The sequence below is a fragment of the Kogia breviceps genome, chromosome 19 (assembly GCF_026419965.1).
Source record: "Kogia breviceps isolate mKogBre1 chromosome 19, mKogBre1 haplotype 1, whole genome shotgun sequence".
NCBI lineage: Eukaryota > Metazoa > Chordata > Mammalia > Artiodactyla > Physeteridae > Kogia > Kogia breviceps.
In genome coordinates, this window is record NC_081328.1 from 39403483 (window position 1) to 39424862 (window position 21380).

General features: G+C 42.8%; 1 protein-coding gene and 1 pseudogene across 2 annotated transcripts in view; one reads left to right on the forward strand and one right to left on the reverse strand.

The window, feature by feature from the left end:
- The window catches only part of EZH1 (enhancer of zeste 1 polycomb repressive complex 2 subunit), a 32237-nt gene extending 12041 nt beyond the window's left edge, over positions 1-20196 (reverse strand). The window contains exons 1-10 of one of the 2 annotated variants that reach the window (XM_067020709.1): positions 20125-20196; positions 8465-8555; positions 7749-7869; positions 7496-7624; positions 6497-6616; positions 4978-5098; positions 2541-2717; positions 1343-1445; positions 718-881; positions 241-332 (exon numbers count right to left, since the gene is read on the reverse strand). In XM_067020709.1, coding sequence (XP_066876810.1) covers positions 241-332; positions 718-881; positions 1343-1445; positions 2541-2717; positions 4978-5098; positions 6497-6616; positions 7496-7624; positions 7749-7865 — 1023 coding nt within the window. In that variant the 5' untranslated portion in view covers positions 7866-7869; positions 8465-8555; positions 20125-20196. The remainder of the gene's footprint in view (positions 1-240; positions 333-717; positions 882-1342; positions 1446-2540; positions 2718-4977; positions 5099-6496; positions 6617-7495; positions 7625-7748; positions 7870-8464; positions 8556-20124) is intronic. The other variant, XM_067020708.1, reaches the window with a different exon arrangement.
- LOC131746700 (eukaryotic translation initiation factor 1 pseudogene) lies at positions 11086-11537 on the forward strand (annotated as a pseudogene).
- Positions 20197-21380: the final 1184 nt, after the last annotated feature.

The window sequence follows — 21380 nt, forward strand, 5'->3', positions numbered from 1 at the left end:
GCAAGAAAGCCTTCAATGTTCTTCAAACCTCACTCCATAAGACTAACTTCACAGTCCTACTGCTGCAGCAACTGGGGGCTCCTTAAGAGCAGAAGCCATGTTTCACCTGTACTGTATGACCCCCACGGTGCTATGTAGCAGCTCACTTGGCTTGTGTTTCCTGGGGTAGAAAGCCCAAGCACCATTTCCTGCTCAGTTTTCAACAAAGTTTAACAATGGCAGAACAGCTTAAAAACGTACCAGCAAAAGGAAGCAGTCTGTGCCACATGGTTCTGGCTCAATCTTGATTTCTTTGTTCTTGCGTTTATATACATTAGGGGTGGCATGAAAAGCTGGAAAACACAAAACTGTCCTGTTGCCAATGGTTCATCCACTTGACAGGAGGGGGAGGAGCAAAATTGAATTAGGGAGCTACTGAAGGAGGATTTAGATATAAGCAGCTATCATCAAGGTGCACAAAACCAAATCATTTCTGACATCAGCACACTTCTTCCAAAGCTAGGGGGTACTCGGGGACAACTGTGTTGCTGGTTATTCTGTCCTGACCACGCAAAGCACACTGCACTATAAGTGAACAAGAGAAAATAGAATTGGCCCTTTGTAAAACCATCATCGGATCAGAAGCTGGGAACTCTTATCGGATAAACTGAAGTAAAGAGAAGGAAATGGTGGCTGGGGATGGAAAACAGGAGAGCATTTCGGGGTCGCCCCACTCACGGTGCAGGAAGCAGTCGTATTTAAAGCAGCGCCGGCAGAAGAGTGTGTGGAAGGAGTGCAGGGACTGCTCCCGCTGCACTGACTTAGCATTGGGGCCATCGATGTTGGGTGTGCACTGAGGGGGGAGCGCATTGGGGTCTGACATCTCTGTGAGCTCTCGATACCTAGTTAAGAAAAGAGAGGTGAGAGTTCCTTCCAAGGGAATGTTTGCACTGAGAAAATGCAGACTGCATACTGACAGTCATCCGCGAATGGTCTGCCAAGGGAGAATGGGCGTTTTTTTATAGGTCTTGATGTATAACCAAGTGGGCTGACCACCGTAATTATGCTGGGCTCGGCGTGTGTCTGAAAGTAAAGGGAGGGAAAGATTTGATAAATATGGTGCTGGAGTAACTCTCCAGAAAAGTGGCAAAATCTTTAAACTTCTCTGCCCAGACTTACTTAAAAGCCAGCAAACGATGTACCTTAATATGGGAACGGGCATTCAGAGGTAATCAGAAGTGTAGGCAAATCATAATGCACTTACCAGAAATGGGGTTTTTTATTAACCAAAAACAAGCTTGTATGAAAGTTTCCCCCCGCCCCCCAGTGCTCTACATGGCCTGCAGGGGGCAGCTTTCCCTACCTCTCCTTCATGTCATCTGGGACACCATTCTCAGGGAACATTGAGGCAATGGCACTGAAGATCATGTCATTTGGGAACTGTTTCTTGGAACTCTTTTTGTTGCCTGAGTTAGAAATGACAAAAAGTTCCTGAGTGCCATCATCAGAATATGCAAACAAAGCTATTTGATGGTTTTTCCTTTTGTCACAGCATTTTGATTAGAGCTGCTCTAACCATTGACGGTTTAGGAATACATAAAGAAGGTCAATGCTACCTGGACCTATCTAATAGGCTACCAGTAAATAAGGAAATCAGATTCATCTACATGTTAACAACAAAATCCACAGTCCAGGGGAATTCCCTGGCGCTCTAGTGGTTAGGACTCTGAGCTTTCACTGCCGAGGGCCTGGTTGGGGAACTAATATCGCACAAGTTGTGTGGTGTGGCCAAAAAAAAAAAAAATCCACAGTCCCAGACAGAATCTGGAGGTGAAAACAGAAGTTTTTATGGAGAGACCTGAGTGCAGAAGGACCCTACCATAATATTGATGCTGAAAAACAAGATGGATACTATAACTCTCTTGTTATAACAAGAGAGAGACACTATGTGTCTAGACATATAGTATAATTAGATAACATAAAGTATAATTAAATGTGAAATTAATTAATTAAATATTGACTAACATGGGAAAATGCTCATGATGTATAAGATTAAATAAGTAAGGGGTATAAAATTATGTATGTGCATACACACATATGTGGCGTGACACCAATTTCATATACCATATATGTATGTTAATTTACATATGTACTTTTAAAAAATTGAGGTACAATTGATATATAATATTGTACCCATTTTAGGTGTACATATGTATATTTATATATATACATTTTTTAAGTCTAGAAGGAAATATTAATACTGGTTATTTCTAGGTAGCAGCATAACAGGGTCATTTTATTTTCTTCTTTACAATTGTCCGTATTTTCCAAACACACTATTTTTATAATTAGAAATGCACAATGATTACTGTCTAAGTTCTCCTACTTTCTTCTTCAGCTAGATCACAGCTATCTTAAACCATTAGTCAGTGAACACATTTTCCTTTTAAGTGGACCAGTGAGAAGCACCAACGGCCTTTAATAAGCAATAAACTTCTGCTTTTGCCTGCCTCCCTCTCACTGTCACTTTCACGGTGGAATTAGGAAGTCGTGCTATTCACCTTCAATAGCGTGTCGTTTTCTCTTTCTTGTTACTGGCAGATCCTCTTTGCTGTCATCTTGCTTTCCATCTGAGGTGTCGTTGTGCCCCTCTTCCTCCTCATCTGAGTATTGATTCAGAGCATCTACCAACTCCAAGAAAACAGCATCACTAATCAGGACAGACCCGGGGATCATCTCTGAAATATAAGATTTAGATGGATGAGCAGTGATCATTTTATACTCCATTAGTCCTCCTAGGAAGATTTTCCTGTGTTCACTGCTGAGGCCCAGACAGATAATATATGTACATTTTTATGTGGACAACCAGGGAATTACAATAGTTGGATTGGCTCATACAACTGCAACAGTTCAGCCGGCTAGAGTGGGAAATCCAGTTATGGGCTTTCTTTTTTTTTTTTTTTTCTTAATATTTATTTATGAATCTGGCTGTGTTAGGTCTTAGTTGCAGCACTCGGAACCTTTGTTGCTGTGTGCAAGATCTTTCTTGTGGCACGTGGGATTTTTAGTTGTGGCATGTAAACTCTTAGTTGCGGCATGTGGGATCTAGTTCCCTGACCAGGGATCGAACCCGGGCCCCCTGCATTGTGAGCACAAAGGCTTAGCCACTGGACCACCAGGGAAGTCCCTGGGCTTTCTTTTTACCGGGGTCTTCACTTCCTCAGTAATATCAACCTGTATTTATGGTCCAAAATATCACAAAAGTGTTCCAACAATACAAATGGGACAGAGGAAGAATGATAAAATGAAAATGTACTTGGTTTTGCTGCTGATGGGTCAGTAGTGACTTCTTTGAATCAAAAGACAGCATACTTTAAAAAAAATCATACTATCAATATATGGGGTTATACTACAACTTAGGATAAAGCTTCTGAACACTAGGGGGCACTGTGTATAAATAATGCATTTCAACAGCATCACAGCAGCACCCACAATTGTCAAAAGAGCAGGTGAGGCTATTGGTTTGCAAATCCATGGAGAATCTCTCCCTATCTCCCCTTATTACACAATAACAGCCTTTTCTAGAACTACAACTAAATACAAATGACTTGCTTTTGAAATCGTATACAAGCCACTGTGTCCCTGTCCTTTGAAGTAAAAGGCTTTTGCTTTAGTCTCCCAGGTCTTCCCTGAGTCACCAAAAGGCTGGCTCAAGAGGTAACGATTAGGAAATGTGAAGATGCAGAAACAAAGCATAGCTGTTGGGCCGGGAAACTGGTAACAGTTTAGACTATAAATCTACAACGTAGGAGAACCACCGTAGTCCCAGTTCCCCAAAAGATATAGATACAGGCCTGACACATGTTCCTAAGTTGTCTTACAAGAAGCAGACCCCCACCAGAGGAAAACTGCTGACCACAAGTATGCAGACCCTAGACTGATTGAAACCAGCAAGCTGATGATGCTTGAAACTTCACCCTGATGCCCACCAATCCAAGAATTGGGAACAAGCTGACCACGCACCCTGCGGCCCCCTTCCTCACACAGCCTTTAAAACCCCTTCTGTGAAAGCCATCAGGGAGTTCCGGTCCTTTGAGAATGACCTGTCTTTTCTCCTTGCTTGGCACCCTACAATAAATGCTGTACTTTCCTTCACCACAACCTGGTGTCAGAAGATTGGCTTTACTACACGCAGGCGAGCAGACCCAAGTTTGGTTTGGTAACACTTTTAGGAAAGTCAGAATATTATAGCTAACTTCTGGGAGATCCAGGGGCTATCTGGATCTAAGAACAGAGGTTATACTCATTGCCAGTCTCACAGAAAGGGAAACAAAGAACAAAACACCCTTGGATGGATTTATGGAAAACTCCTAAGATCAAACTTATTTGTTCGCTAAACCTTCTCTCTAGCCACTGATTACTTTTATGTCCCAACTCCCTTTTTTTGGTGGGGGGGGGGCATGCCACATGGCCTGTGGGATCTTAGTTCCCCAACCAGAGATTGAACCTGGGCCCCTGGAAGTGAGAGCTTGGAGTCCTAACCACTGGACCATCAGAGAATTCCCCCAACTCCTTTTAAAATTTAACAGGGGGGCTTCCCTGGTGGCGCAGTGGTTGAGAGTCCGCCTGCCGATGCAGGGGATGCGGGTTCGTGCCCCGGTCCGGGAAGATCCCACATGCGGTGGAGCGGCTGGGCCCGTGAGCCATGGCCACTGAGGCTGCGCGTCTGGAGCCTGTGCTCCGCAGCGGGAGGGGCCACGGCAGTGAGAGGCCTGCGTACCACACACACACACACACACACACACACACACACACACACACACACACACACACAATTTAACAGGGGTGTTGGCAATATAAAATGTTTACTCCCAGCCATGTGGTGACATTGAAATATTCTTCAGTGTATACACCATGAGGCAGCAGATAAAAGCAAGACAATGATGCACCAAATAAGAGGCACCATCCTAACAAAGTCCAGGAGCCCAGTGCCACTACCTTCTTCACCGTGGACTTTGCCATCGTAGTTATTGATCAGCTCCTCAATGAAAGTCTCATCTTCTTCTTTCACCTCATCTCCCATGTAGGGAATATTGCACAAAACTGTCTCATCTTCTACCTGAAATCAAACCAGATGTGATTCATTCCATGAATCCACTGTGAAGCTCCTCTTTCCTGTTTAAAGGAACCTTTGCCAAGCCGTTTTTGCTGCTTTAAAGACCCCGACAATGCCTTTGGTTACAAAGTTAACTACATTTTAAAGACTGGCCATTTTGTTTTGCCAACAAAACCTCAAATGGAAGCGGGTAATGCTACTCTTGGAAGAAAAAAAGAAGTCAGTTTTACTATTTGAGAATATTAACCACCAAATGTTAAGCTGGATATTAACAATAGTATTTCCACCAACACCTAGAATTTGACAGCACATTTCTTTTTCACAGCGATTCCATCTATTATGTCATTTTCTCCACTAAACATCATTGTGAAATAGGTACAAATATCACATAAACAACAGTCTAAAAGGTCTTCAATTCTAATTCTTCTCCTAAGTAGAGAGACAGATGAAAGGAAGGCTTCTAAGAGTATAATCTGCAGTATAACTGGAATGTTTATAACAGAAACTGGCAACCATAAAGTATTTGTATATCCTATTATATAGACTAAGACTAACCTCGGATAAACATAATAAAAAATTATGATTATAATTCAAATTACTCACACTCAGTGGGAATCTAAAGTCAATTGCAGTACAAGCTATGTATATTTTCTGGCAATAAACAATACTAATGGATCATTTTTATTTTATTCTGTTTTATTTTATTTTATCTTATTTTATTTTTTGGTTCAGCAGAGAACAGTCATTTTTAGTTCTCCAACTATCAAGTAAAATTACTCTGAAGTTTTCTTCTAAGAGATGATTTCCTTCTGTAAACCTATACCCTATTCCAGTCAGCAGAACTGCTATCTGTCACCAGGCATGATAAGCGATTGCCATCATATTTAGAGAGGACTGATTATCAGAACCACAAATAATCCTAGTAGGAGTCAGCATAAAGGCCCAGATGAAAGGATTGTAGATCCATGTGCACCTCTGTTATCTTAGTTGCTTTCATAGCATCTTGCCTTTAAGGGATTAAGAAAGGATTGCTCCATCAGCAGGGTTGTCAACCTGCTGAAAGAAGTGTCTGATTTAGAATGCATTTAACTGCACATAATGTTATAAAATTGGGCCAAGGTAGTAAAGGAAAATTGGACTCTTGCCCAGTCTCCTTCATTCAAAAAAGAACCAGCATCAATTCTGAGGTACACTTCAGAGAGCACAGAATCTAACAAGTTAGAACAACTTGCAATATGTGTTTTTCAGAGTCAATAAATTACAAAAACATTCTGCTCTGCAGGTCCAAGCTTTGTTAAGTACATTCTGACAATCTTTACCCCGAGAGGAGTGCCAGCATATCAACAGTAAAAAAAAAAATCATTAAGTTTAAACAGTCACCCCAGTACTTTCAATACATACCATAAAGTTCTGCTGGAGAGGGGACCAGGAATACATGATGGGAACCAACGCAACCGTGTTCAGAGACCTCATTAACATATGCTGGCTTGCAAATCCCGGGAAAATGCTCTCTATGGTACACTGAAATGTAAGAAATGACATGGAAAGGGAAGGGCAAGCACACAACCCAAGAGAGAACTGGAGTTTCCTTCCAAAATGATCCCAGTAGCCTTCGAATGCCTACAAATTAATAAGCTTAGGGTTTTGTAACAATCAGCTCCTAAAAGGAACCACTCAAGTGTAAACCTGTGGAAAGCAGGAACTGTCTCTTATTCACCTATGCATCCTCTACAGAGTCCAGCACAGTGCCTCCCACACTCAACTGATGTTTATCTCAATCTAAAACTGTTGGTCTCCTTGGGCTGAACCCAACAGCAAAGGGCCTCTGAGAGTCCTTAGGAGATAAGGAGGAAGACAAGGACGTTTTCCTGAAGACCTAAACTTTAAAACAGTGGACATCAACTTAACTGCATAGCTGGTGGGGACAGTACAGGGGGAAGCAAAGTAGTATAGAGGTTACAGTCACATTCTGCTCTGGGAAAGAAAGTTGTTCTTAATAAACTATCTGCTTTTTATATTTTAAAAATATTATCTCTGTAAGAAACTAGGATGATTTTTTAGTTTACAGAAAGGGATGTCCCTTTGATCAATATACTCCTATCCACTATCCATGGCATTCCTTTCCCAATTTCAAAGTAGTGGAGGTGCCAAACAAGGCACAAAAAAGGTTGCTTTGAAGCTTGTATACAGAGCCCAGGAAGGTAGACAGTAAATGTCTTATTTTTCTATGAAAAACTCATGATTATACTCATTAACTGAGGAGAACAATTACCATTCCAGTTATTCAAAGATGACTACAGTAGCTGTATCCATTATCCTTATTTTCTAATATCACAAATATAGAATAAAACCCTTAAGTTCAAGGAAGAGAGGAAGGCTGAGCTTAGACACTGGGAGTACCTTTTTGAGAAAAGGATGCCCACTCACAGGCTTCATCAGCTGAACAGGCTGGACACGAAGCTTCTTCCATTCTTCATTGAGGATCTGGGTTTTTTCTTGAACTTTTGCAAAATTTGCTACATACAGAGCCTAGCAGAGCCGAAGAAAAAACTGTTAGGATTTCAAGAGAAGAGTCAGAAAAAAGAAATCCAACCTCTCCATATTGGATCAATATGTTAAAATACATAACCTTTCAGTTGAGAAGTATTTTTACCTTTGCACCCATATTCGCCTGAAGCCGTTTAAGTTGCCGAAGTCGCATGTATTCAGATTTAACTTTCCTCTTCCAGTAAGTGATACATTTGGAAGTTGGGGGGTTTGCAATATCCATTTTGCTGTAATCAAAGAGCGGCAGAGAAGACAAATAGCATTCAACTGCCTGGAAATGAGGCATTCCTCAAATTCAAATAAACATGGTCAGTTATGCTTTCATTCCCATTACATTTAGTCATAAAAACTAAGCTTAAAGAACCCAAATCTATGAGTTCAACAGAAAGTTCCAATTAAGAAAAGATTTCATACCAGCAATTTCTGGTCTGATTACCCACAAGCTTAGCCTCTGTCCTCCTGTGGTACCTTGTTTTTAATTTAGCTCTCAAGAAGTTCTTTCACAGATATTTAGGAACTTGGATTACCTGAAAATTTGAAAGCCTACCCACTACCTTATTAAGAGAAATGTTTAGCAAGAACTAAGTTATTATCAAAAAGCTTCGTGGAAAGATCCACCCACAGGATAAAACTACACCTACCAAACTGCCTAAATCTACCACATGCCTAGCAATAAAGGTTGGATATGACAACAGCATAATCTTATTTCCAAATCAAGACACATGGAAATATAACATTGCAAATCACTTTTTTGGGAGGGGCAGTGTTTGAATTAAGGTTCATAGTTTTAAAGAAGTACTTATTGTACCACACTCTACCTACCTCGTAGAATGCAAGGCAAAGGGTATAGTTTTACAGGTGTCTTCTGTTCTTCAGAGGAATGGCAAGACACAAAGGCCAAACAAATGTTCAGCTTTTCAAAAGAGAACAGACAGTGGTTTCAAGTCAGTGGAGCATATTTAGACCCTGATTCCCTCAGTAGGATGCTCCCTAAGAACTACAAAGACTTTGAGGTCTCTGCTACCACTATATCTGCATATAAGTCGGGTTCTAATAATACTTGATGCCATTTGAGAAGCGTGCTTTATTTTATTGAATTCTGCCCTTCCAGTCATACATACAAATATATTCTCACAATTACCAAGTGTGCTTTTCTGCTTTCTGCACCAATTTCTAGGCTCAGCCAGCAGGCCCATCAATTAATATTTTAGAGAAAGAACAAATATTAAGTGCATGTAAAAATTCAATAAAATCTGCAAGGTTATGTTTTTATTCTACATCAACTACTTAGGTTTCCTGGAAAACTAAGTCTATTTATTTCACCTAACATTCTACATTTCTAAAAACATTACAAGGAGCTATGAAGAGCCAAAATTTGAAAGAGAAACTAAAGTTTAGAAGCATTTTATTTATTTATTTATTTATTTGGCCACATCATGTGGCATGTGGGATCTTAGTTCCCCAACCAGGGATCTAACTTATGTCCCTTGCAGGGGAAGCGCAGAGGTTTAACCACTGGACTGCCAGGGAAGTCCCCTAGAAGCATTTTTAAATTACCTGTTTTCACCCATAAGAAATGACAGCACAGACAAGAACACAGCAAAATTTAACCCACTGTCACACATATGCCACGATCAGATCATAATTATAATATCTCATGCTACTGGACTTCAAGAGAACTATATCTGAATGTTTCATTTGAAGAACCAAACGGATTGGTGTAATGCTATGTTAAACTTAAAGGATAAAGTAAGGACAGAATAGCAAAGAAGCAGACAGACTCACTGTGTTTACTGTTAAAGCAATCAAGTGATTCAAGCTCTTAAAAACAGAATTCTCTGTGAGTTAAATATTATCTCTCTGGGGGAAGGGAATGAAACGACGACAATACCATAACCTAAGAATTTGAATCTCAGAAGCTAAGGTACTACGGTGCTGGGTTATAACAAAAATTAAGCAGACCTGAATTTCTTTCCTATAAATTACAGCATCTCTCTTCTTCCTACATCTTTTTTTTTTTTTCTTTTGTGTTACGCGGGCCTCTCACCGCTGTGGCCTCTCCCGTTGCGGAGCACAGGCTCTGGACGGGCAGGCTCAGCGGCCATGGCTCACGGGCCCAGCCACTCTGGGGCATGTGGGATCTTCCCGGACCGGGTCGGGAACCCATGTCCCCTGCACCGGCAGGCAGATTCTCAACCACTGCGCCACCAGGGAAGCCCTTCCTACATCTTTTAAGTACTTCTCACTCGTCTATGGAATGGGGACCAAAAGAGGGACTCTTTTTTAGAATGAAAAAACCATTTAAGAACATACACCCTGCTCACACATGTAATATTAAGTACTTGCTCATATAATTTCTGCCATGAACAAGCTTAATAATAATCTGCTTTAGGAAATGAAAAAATGATTCAAATCTAGGACAAAACTGCCTCCCTAAGAAACCTTAGGTTACCCTACTGAGACCCACATGACCCCCAAAATTGGTTTTGAACTGCAATCCCTCTCCCATTCCTTTTGGAACCCATTTTCCCCTTTTTTTCATTAAAAAATTTTATTTTTTTCATAAATTTATTTATTTTTGGCTGTGTTCAGTCTTCATTGCTGCGCGCAAGCTTTCTTTAGCTGTGGTGAGTGGGGACTACTCTTTGTTACGGTGCGCGGGCTTCTCATTGCGTTGGCTTCTCTTGCTGCAGAGCACGGGCTCTAGGCGCGTGGGCTTCAGTAGTTGTGGCGCAAGGGCTTAGTTGCTCCGCGGCATGTGGGATCTTCCCGGACCAGGGCTCGAACCTGTGTCCCCTGCATTGGCAGGCAGATTCTTAACCACCGCACCACCAAGGAAGCCCTCCCCTTTAAAAAAAAAAGTTTACTTATTTGTTTGTTTGGCTGCGCTGGGCCTTAGTTGCTGCATGCGGGATCTAGTTCCCTAACCCGAGATCGAACCCAGGTCCCCTGCATTGGGTGCGTGAAGTCTTAACCGCTGGACCACCGGGGAACTCCCACTCATTTTCCTTTTTGAAACAGTAAGCTTAAGGTAGGTTGCTCCATCCATTTAAAACTGGAGACCAGGAATTCCCTGGTGGTCAGTGGTTAGGACTCTGCATTTTCACTGCCAAGGGCCTGGGGTTCAATCCCTGGTCGGGGAACTAAGATCCTGCAAGCCATGCAGCACAGCCAAAAAAAGAAAAGAAAAGGAAAGAGAGAGATAGAGAGAGGGAGAGAGAGGGGTAAAGAGAGAAAGAGAGAGAGAAAAAGAAAGGAAGGAAGGAAAGGGCCCCAGTCCTGCGGCTGCAACCGCAGCCGAGGACTCAGCAGCCTCCCCCTCGAGCCCCCTCACTTCCTGACGCTCTGTCCCCCCAACCCACCGTCTTCCGGTCCCCCCCACCCGCCGTCTTCTGTCTTCCGCAGGCGCAGGCCGTTTCCACCAAGGAAAAGGATCGTACGGTATGTCCGCTATCCAGAATCTCCACTCTTTCGACCCTTTTGCTGATGCCAGTACGGGTGATGATCTGCTTCCTGCTGTCGCTGAGGATTATAGCCATCTAAGAATTCAACAGAGAAACGGCAGGAAGACCCTTACTACTGTCCAAGGGATAGCTAATGATTACGATAAAAAGAAACTAGTGAAGGCGTTTCAGAATTTGCCTGCAATGGAACTGTAATTGAGCGTCCAGAACATGGAGAAGTAATTCAGCTACAGGGTGACCAGTGCAAGAACATATGCCAGTTCCTCGTAGAGATTGGACTGGCTAAGGGTGATCAGCTGAAGGTTCATGCGTTTTAAGTGCTCCTGGCTCACTGAAGCTTAAGTGAGGATTTCCTTGCAATGAGTAGAATTTTCCTTCTGTCCCTTGTCACAAGTTTAAAAACCTCACAGCTTGTGTAATGTAACCAGTTGGGGTCTGTGGGGTCTGCTTTTAACTTGGACTAGTGTAACTCCTTCATGCAATAAACTGAAAAGAGCCATGCTGTCTAGTCTTGAAGTCCTTCATTTAAACAGAGATCAAGCAGTAGGCACCTGGCAGTGTCCGGCCTGAAACAAAGCAATAACAGTGATGTTTCAGCCAAGTCCAGAGCCCCAAGATCACAGACTGCTATGTCTGGCCAGAAGCTCCTCAGCAATCCCTCTACAGAGGTCCCTGCCCTAAGAGAATGTCGCCACCTGAACAGCCCTCGGTGAAGCTGAGAGTGGAGGATGGGGTGAGGCAGCGACGGCAGCTGTACTGCTAGAGAGAGTCTTTGATCATCAGGGGAAAGATCCCCTGGTACCTCCAACGTGACCAGGTGGGCAGAGCTTAGAGCAGCCACCTTCCTTCTATTGAGGTGACAGGACAGCTGGCTTGCTACCAAGGTCTTTTTGCCCAGACATATCCTAGCTGATCGACGTCCAAACTAGAATGTGAGGCCAACCTTCTATCAGAGTTAATCTTTTGACAAGGGAACAAATTTCAAACAGATGTATCAGTCATGTAGCTGGAGAGGTCGCAACTCACTAGAAACAGCTGCCCAGTGCCATGTGAAGTACAAACTGGTTTTTTTTCCTTGAGTTTTAATGTTATATAATGTATTTAAACCCTTATTTAAATAAAACTTTTCAGAAACAAAAAAAAAGAAGAAAGAAAGAAAGAAAAAAGAGGTAAAAATGGAGGCCAAGTAATGGAAAAGAATCCACAGCTGCTAGGGTGTGTGTGTGTGTGTGTGTGTGTGTGTGTGTGTGTGTGTGTGTGTGTGTGTGTGTGTGTGTGTGTGTGTGTGTAGATTTCTTAGAGGAGATGGCCACAGAAAAACATCACTATTTTTATTAAAAGAGGAGTTATAGCTAAAATGTTATCTCCTACAGTCTGCCAAAAGAGATGACTGTAAGCACACCACAAGAGTCTAATAATTAATGGCACTATTTCTATTTATTTATTTATTTGGCTGCATTGGGTCTTCATTGCTGCAGGCGGGCTTTATTTAGTCACGTCGAGCAGGGGCTACTCTTCGTTGCGGTGTGCGGGCTTCTCATTGCAGTGGCTTCTTGGTGTGGAGCAGGGGCTCTAGGCACGCGGGCTTCAGTAGTTGTGGCACGTGGGCTCAGTAGTTGTGGCTTGCGGGCTCCAGAGTACAGGCTCAGTAGTTGTGGCGCACGGGCTTAGTTGCTCCATGGCATGTGGGATCTTCCCGGACCAGGACTTGAACCCATCTCCCTGCATTAGCAGGTGGATTCTTAACCACTGTGCCACCAGGGAAGCCCCACTATTTCTAATTTTACTCAAGTGCTTTATTTGGCCAGAGCAGTACACACATGTACATGAAAATGTCACTGAGTTTTAACCAATCATAATGTATAATAAGCCATGCTTCCTCCTTTTACAATTGAAGTGATATTTGAATCTCATGTGACCATGAGCCAATATTTACTTTGCTTGGCTTTTTAATGGGTTTTCGGTGTCTCTAAAAGTTTACTTGGCAGTTGGCCAATCCCCACAAAGTGAATGAGGAAGATGAAACATACTGTTTGGAAGAGATAGGTTTGATTAAAATAAACACCTGAAACACAGCCATAAGGTGGGTTTTCATAGCATCTGGACATTAACAACAACTAACACTTCAAAAATTACACATAAAAAAAAAGCAAACAAACAAAAAACTCAGCATTCACTAGAACAGATTTGGAGAAATGGGTCTATTCATCTTAGGCAAAGGAAGTGGCACACAAAAAATACTTTAAATTTTACTAGATCTGTTATTTAGTTACTTATATACACAAAACACTATTTATATTCCAGTTAAGTACTAAGCTAAGAGCTTTTCATTACACTCACCTATACATTGAGAATAAACTCCAAAATATGCTATTATGGTCAAGAAGTTTAAAAATAAGTCTTTATCTAAATAACTCCTGCAACGCAATAAAATAAAGAACCCAATAAAAAGTGGGCAAAAAATTTGAACAGAGGTCTTCCCTGGTGCCGCAGTGGTTAAGAATCCGCCTGCCAATGCAGGGGACACAGGTTCGAGCCCTGGTCTGGGAAGATCCCACATGCCACGGAGCAACTAAGCCCATGTGCCACAACTACTGAGCCTGCGCTCTAAAGCCCACGAGCCACAACCACGCGCCTAGAGCCGGTGCTCTGCAACAAGAGAAGCCACCGCAATGAGAAGCCCGTGCGCCACAACAAAGAGTAGCCCCCACTCGTGGCAACTATAGAAAGCCTACACACAGCAACGAAGACCCAACACGGCCATAAATTTAAAAAATAATAAAAAATAAATATTTGAACAGATACTTCACCAAAAAAGATACAGAAATTACAGATAAGCACACAAAAAGATGCTCAATATCATTAGTCATTAGGGAAATGCAAATTAAAACCACATTTACATAACTACTATACAACCACAAGAATGGCTAACATTAAAAAGAGTTATAATACCAATTGCTGGTAAGGATGTGGAACAACTGGAATCCTCATGCATTGCTGGTGGGAATGCAAAGTGGTACAGCCACTTTGCAACATTATTTATTTTACTTTATTTTTATTATGATGATTTTTTTTTGGTGTACTGCGTGGCTTGTGGAATCTTAGCTCCCAGACCAGGGATCAAACCCAAATCCTCAGCAATGAAAGCGCGGAGTCTTAACAACTGGACTTGGCTGTACTGGGGAATTCCCTGGTACAGCCTCTTTGGAAAAGTTTGCCAGTTTTTAAAAAAATTATTATTCTTTTAAATTGTTTTGGCTGCATCGGGTCTTAGTTGCAGCACGCGGGATCTTTTGTTGCAGCACGCGGGCTTCTCTCCAGTTTCTGTCTAGTTGTGGTGCGCAGGCTCCAGAGTGCATGGCCTCTCTAGTATTGACGCATGGGCTCAGTAGTTGCAGCATGTGGGCTTAGTTGCCCTGTGGCATGTGGGATCTTAGTTCCCCAACCAGGGATCAAACCCGCATCCCCTGCATTGGAAGGCGGATACTTAACCACTGGACCACCAGGCAAGTCCCGCCAGTTGTTTTTTTTTTTTTAAAATAAAGTTAAATATATAATTACCGTAAAAGCTGGCACACAATTTCTAATTATTTATCCAAGGGAAATGAAAACATGTACACAAAGACCTGTACACAAATGTTCAGAGCATCTTTATTCGTAATAGCCAAAAAGTGGAAATAACACAAATATCTATGGATTGGTGAATGTATACAAAATGCAGTATATACATACAATGGAATACTACTCAGCAATAAAAAGGAACAAACAGTTCCTGTGTATGTAAAACATATCGCAAAAGCATTATGCTAAGTGAAAGAATTCAGACCCAAAAAACTTCATACTTTATGATTCCACTTATATGATATTCTACTAGAATGTTTCTAGAAAGGGATTCAATGGAAAGAAGCATAAAGGAGATTTCTGATATGATGAAAATGTTCTATACCTTGGTTGTGGTGAAGGTTATATGACTATGTACTTTTATGAAAATTCACTGAGTTTCTGGGCACTATACATATAGAAAGAACCTTACTAACAAGAAGTTGTGACACTGAATTCTTATTTAAAATAAAATTATAGCATTAATATTTTCTAGTGTTGCTTTATTAAAAGAATCAGGTCACGTGCGCTTGAGACAATGGTGATAAATATCAAAGCAGGATTAGTTTTTATAAGGCCCAAATGCTGGCTCTTAGGATGTACAACACAGATTCAGAAGAGTTAAAGGAACTTCCTAATAGGCTAGAGTCCTGCCTTGGCTGGTTCTGCATTACACTAGCATAAAGCTTAATATTTATTGACTGCTGGGAATTCCAGTGGTTAGGACCCCATGCTCTCACTGCCGAGGGCCCAGGTTTGATCCCTGGTTGGGGAACTAAAATCCCATAAGCCGCATGGCTTGGCCAAAACAACCACTCTAGATAGATAGATAGATAGATAGATAGATAGATAGATAGACTGCTCATTTTCATTCAGTAAAACAAGACTTTTTAGTTATTCCATTTTGAATCAAAATATTAGGGCAAGTGTGTCAGAGAACACAACACATCAGAGGCACTAAACTCTACCCATTAAGGAACTCTTGACTTTAAGTTTTGGAGCACTGAAGTCCCCACTGATAGTCTGTTGGACTAAAGAAGCCAGGAAAGAGACCAATACACAGTTTGGACAAATTAAAAACAAACAAACAAAACTAGTGATTTTCTGGAATGGAGGTGTTCTCTAAAAGCAGTTTTTCCTTTTAAAACCCTCTCCCTCAATCTTAATCTGATAAAATTCTCTTCACCTTTCTCAACATATTTTTATTTTTAAAAATTTTGTTCTTTTGTTTTATCTTTTAGATTTCACATATAAAAGAAAACATATAGTATTTGTCTTTTACTGTCTGACTTCAAGAAGTATAATGTCCTCCAGGTCCATCTATGTTGTTGAAAATGGCAAAAAAAAATTTTTTTTTAATATTTATTTATGGCTGTGTCAGGTCTTAGTTGCAGAACGTGGGATCTTTTATTGCAGTGCACGGGCTTATCTCTAGTTGTGGCACGAGGGCTCAGTAGCTGTGGTGTGTGTACTTAGGTGCTCCTCAGCATGTGGGATCTTAGTTCCCTGACCAGGGATCGAACCTATGTCCCCTGCATTGGAAGGAGGATTCTTTTTTTAAAAAATTTATTTATTTGTTTTTATTTTTGCCTGTGTTGGGTCTTCATTGCTGTGAGCGGGCTTTCTCTAGTTGCGGCGAGTGGGAGCTACTCTTCGTGTGGTGCGTGGGCTTCTCACGGTGGTTTCTTGTCTTGTTGCAGAGCAGGGGCTCTAGGCATGTGGGCTTCAGTAGTTGTAGCACACAGGCTCTAGAGCGCAGGCTCAGCAGTTGTGGCACACAGGTTTAGTTGCTCCACGGCATGTGGGATCTTCCCAGGCCAGGGCTTGAACCAGTGTCCCCTGCATTGGCAGGCAGATTCTTAAGCACTGCACCACCAGGGAAGCCCCTGGAAGGTGGATTCTTAACCACTGGACCACCAGGGAAGTCCCCAAATGGCAAAAATTTTATGGCTGAGTAATATTCTTCTGTGTATGTGTGTGTGAGTGTGTGTTATCTCATATGTTATCCATTCATCTGTTGACTGAAACTTAGGTTGTTCCTATATCTTGGCTATTGTAAATAATGCTGCTTTGAACGTTGGAGGCAAATATCTTCTTGAATTAGTGTTTTCATTTTCTTCGGATAAATACCCAGAAGCGGAATTGATGGATTGTATGGCAGTTTTATTTTTCATTTTTTTGAGGAACCTCCATACTGTTTTCCATAGTGACTGTACCAGGGTACATTCCCACGAACAGTGCACCAAGGTTCCCTTTTCTCCACATTCTCACCAGCATTTGTTATCTCTTGTCTTTTTTGGTAATAGTCATTCTAAAAGGTGTGAGGTGATATCTCACTGTGGTTTTGACTTGCATTTCCCTGATGATTAGTGATGACGAGCATCTTTTCAGTGCCTGTTGGCCATCAGTATGTCTCCATTGGAAAAATGCCTATTCAGCTCCTCTGTCCTGTTTTTTTCTCTTTTCTCTGTAGTTAACTATCCTTTGTAGAAATGTAATGTGTCTTTAGTATTGCTGCCTCAAACCTTCTTTGGGAAGTAGCTAATGAACAAAGTAGAAACTTTTTAAACTTAGTACAAGACAGGAAAAAGATATACTTAGTGAAATAAATTGTTACAATTTTCACATCAGGCACAAATCAAGGGCAGGAATTGTTACCTGGGGAACTAAGGAAGCCAGGTTTCAGATCTCAGGAATTAAAGAGACATAAATAATATTTTAAATAGTTTTAAAAGGCATGCTAATTCAAAGGCAAGTATAAGAGAAAGAAGTCCAACTACATTTTCTCCCCTTTTCCCTTCTCACGAAAGTCTTCTTGGGAATAAAATTTCATTTTTAATCCTAGGCTCCTTATTCTAGTGCTGTTTCAAAGAGAATTAAAGTAACACCGGACTTAAATTAGAGACATAAATAATTAAAGAGACATAAATAATATTTTAAATAGTTTTAAAAGGCATGCTAATTCAAAGGCAAGTATAAGAGAAAGAAGTCCAACTACATTTTCTCCCCTTTTCCCTTCTCACGAAAGTCTTCTTGGGAATAAAATTTCATTTTTAATCCTAGGCTCCTTATTCTAGTGCTGTTTCAAAGAGAATTAAAGTAACACCGGACTTCTCTGGTGGTGCAGTGGTTAAGAATCCACCTGCCAATCAATGCAGGGGACACGGGTTCGAGCCCTGGTCGGGGAAGATCTCACATGCCGCAGAGCAACTAAGCCCAGTGCACCACAACTTCTGAGCCTGCTCTCTAGAATCCAGGAGCCACAACTACTGAAGCCTGTGCACCTCGAGCCTGTGATCCGCAACAAGAGAAGCCACCACAATGAGAAGCCTGCGCACCACAATGAAGAGTCGCCCCCGCTCACCACAACTAGAGAAAGCCTGCGCACAGCAACGAAGACCCAACGCACCCCAAAATTAAATAAATTAATTTTAAAAAAATTTTAAAAAAAAGAATCCGCCTGCTAAAGCATGGGACACGGGTTCGAGCCCTGGTCCGGAAGATCCCACATGCCACGGAGCAACTAAGCCCAAGTGTCACAACTACTGAGCCTGCGCTCTAGAGCCCGCGAGCCACAACTACTGAGCCCACGAGCCACAACTACTGGGCCCACGTGCTACAACTACTGAAGCCCACATGCCTACAGCTGGTGTTCCGCAACAAGAGAAGCCACAATGAGAAGCCCGAGCACCGCAACGAAGAGTAGCCCCTGCTCGCCGCAACTAGAGAAAGCTGGCACGCAGCAACGAAGACCCAACGCAGCCAAAAATAAATAATAAATAAATAAATTTATTTTAAAAATAATAATAAATGAAGTAACACCATAATGAAAAAGTCATTTCCACCTCAGTAAGTTTTAAAGCTGTGCCTTGGCATCAAGTTCCATGATTGGCCTATAAGTACTCTGCCAGTTAGTGGAAGAACTAGGATCCAGATCTCCCAACTCGCAGTCCCAGAGATCGTCCCACTACTTATTTATTCCACAAACATGTATTGAGCACCTACTGTGTGCCTCGCAGTGTTTTAGTGTTTAAAGTGCATCAGTGAATAAAACAAACCAACATCTCTGCCCTGGGAGAATTAATTCACGCTGTCTGTACAGACTCGGCACACACCCTGACAATAACAGTATTATTACATCTTTACAGATGATCCTTTCCTCTATTATAAATGTGTGTGTGTTTTTTTAAGTACTTTATCTCCTAATAATTTCTTCTACGCAATTAAGTAATCTCCTTTATCAATGCCACACATCCCAGCCCTGGGGTTTCCAAGGCTTAAAATGGACAAGCTCTCACAGAAACCTCTGATGGAGTTAGCACCTTCTCCGGCTGGAAACATCTTTCAAGTTTCCTAAACTTAAAAGCACCGGGTGGGGGATTTTTCTCTTCAAAGGCGTCATGGCAGCAAACGCGGAAGAAAAGACCCACACTTTCAAGGTCATCTTCGCACGCACCCAGTGGCCCGGCTACCTGGGCTCTTAGCCCCCATCCTCACACCTGTAGCCCTAGACTCCATACCTAGGCGACTCTATTAACAATCCCATATTTCACCTATGAAAAGCCCATTCTCAATATTTCCATCGGCGGCATGAACATCCTTCCACCTCCCTTCCCTTCCCCGCCCCCGAAACAATTTCTCAGTAGTCGCTTTTTACCTAAATAAGTTTGTCCCACATTTCCAAACAGGCATGTCCCAAATACACCACCTTGCCTTTGCTTCAAGGCTCTTTCCCTTACATTATTTGATCCCCAAGAGAATTCTGGGGTGGGCAGGGATTGGCGCGAGACCAAATTTGGAGAGAAGCCTCTTACTCAGGGCTGGGACTAGGGGGAGGCTAGCTGGGCGCCTAGCGCGCAAACCCGAAGGAGGCATGAAGCACCGGCTCGACCCCAACAGTGAGCGCCCCTTTCCATTTTGCTCCTTAGGAGCCTCACTCGCCTCATCCTGTTTTTATTGCCACCGCTTCCTCAACACCCCCAAAGTCATCGCAAGCTGAGCCCCGTTGTCTGGTCCTTCCCGTGCACTGCCCCAGGTCCCCGGGAGTCCACCTCGCTAAGGGCCCCCGCAGGTGCCACCGCCCACCCACGCCCTCCCGGCGCTGGGGCTCCCGCCCACCCCACCCCGCCCTCCAACGGGATTCCCCGTCCCCGGGCCCGCCCCCGCCGCTCCTCCTCCCCGACACACCGCCCTCCCCGCCGCAGACGCGGTCCTCGCCGGGGGCTCTCTCGCCCCGCTGCCCCCTTTCCTCAGCCTTCGGAACGGGGAGTGGGCGCCCCGCTACCCCCTGCCAGGCAGATAGTGTGCTCCTCCGCTTCCTTCCAGTTGTCTGACCCCTTCGACTCTCCCTCCCTCAGGCCCCGGGTGGCGAGGTGAGGAGGCCCGGCCCCACCGCCGGGCCCAGGATTGTTTACTCACTCATCCTCCATCCTGAGCCGCAGGGACCTGCCGCTAGGGCGCCTGCGCGCCGAGGCCCCGCCCCCACGCCGCGGCCCCGCCCCGCGCCTCCTCCCGGCGCGTGCGCACTGTGTCGCCCGCGCCCGCTGGTCAGGCCGACTGGGCTTCCTTCTTCGCACTTCTGCGGTTTGGCGCCAATACCCCAAACTCGGGAGTTCGAGGTGGTGCAACCCGAGCCCGATGGTTTCCAAGGCGGTGCTGTCAGGGGACAGGAAGGGCTCTTGGGAAACCTCCCGGAGCCATTAATATCTTCTTTAAGACTTTATCCAGCCTCACTTCATAATTTGAAACCAACCTGGAACCCCTTCATACGGATCCTTCACATCTACAAATACCCCCAAATGCCCGTCTATAGGCTCTAAGTTATCATTCTTGCTTTATTTACACCGGACTTCCCTATTTCTGTCAACAGTTTTCTCAATCACTTAGATTCAAGTCAGTTGCCTTGAGTCAAAGTATCTTCTCACAAGATACCTATAAGTTACCAAAGGAAAAAGAGTAACTTTACAGGAGAGAAATCTGGCAGACATCACCTTAACCAAGTGATCAAAGTTAACGTCACTAGTGCTGAGAGATATTCTTACTAGGTACCCCTCAATCAATATATGATGCAATGAGAAGGGCACAAAATCACTTACATAGCTGTCTCGAAAAAAAATGCATAAGCTGAGTTAATCATGAGGAAGCATCAGACAAATCCAAAATAAGGGGCAGTTTACACAATAACTAGCCAGAATCTTCAAAAATGTCCAGGTTAAAAAAGACAAAGGGTGAGGAACTGTCCAGATTAGAGGAGACTGAGCAGACATGACAACTAAACATAATGTGTGATCCTGGCTTGGATCCTCGTCCAGAAAAAGCACACCAGTGGGATAACTGATGACATTAGAATAAGGTCTGTAGATTAGTTAATAGTATTTTGTCCATCTTAATTCCTGGTTTTGGCAATCGCACTTCTTCAACATTTGAGGAAGTTGGCTCCAGGGCATAAAGGAATTCTCTACCACTTGTAACTCGTTTGTAAATCTGAAATTATTTCAAAATTAAAACTTAAAATACAAAGTAACATTACCTTAACTTTGTCTCCACAGACATAATTTAAAAGCCTATAATCATTTTTTTCAAATAATTTTCATAACAACTCCATGAAGTAGGTAGGAAGGATTTCAGTTTTTTGTTTTGGTTTTTTTTTTGTTTTGGTGGTACGTGGGCCTCTC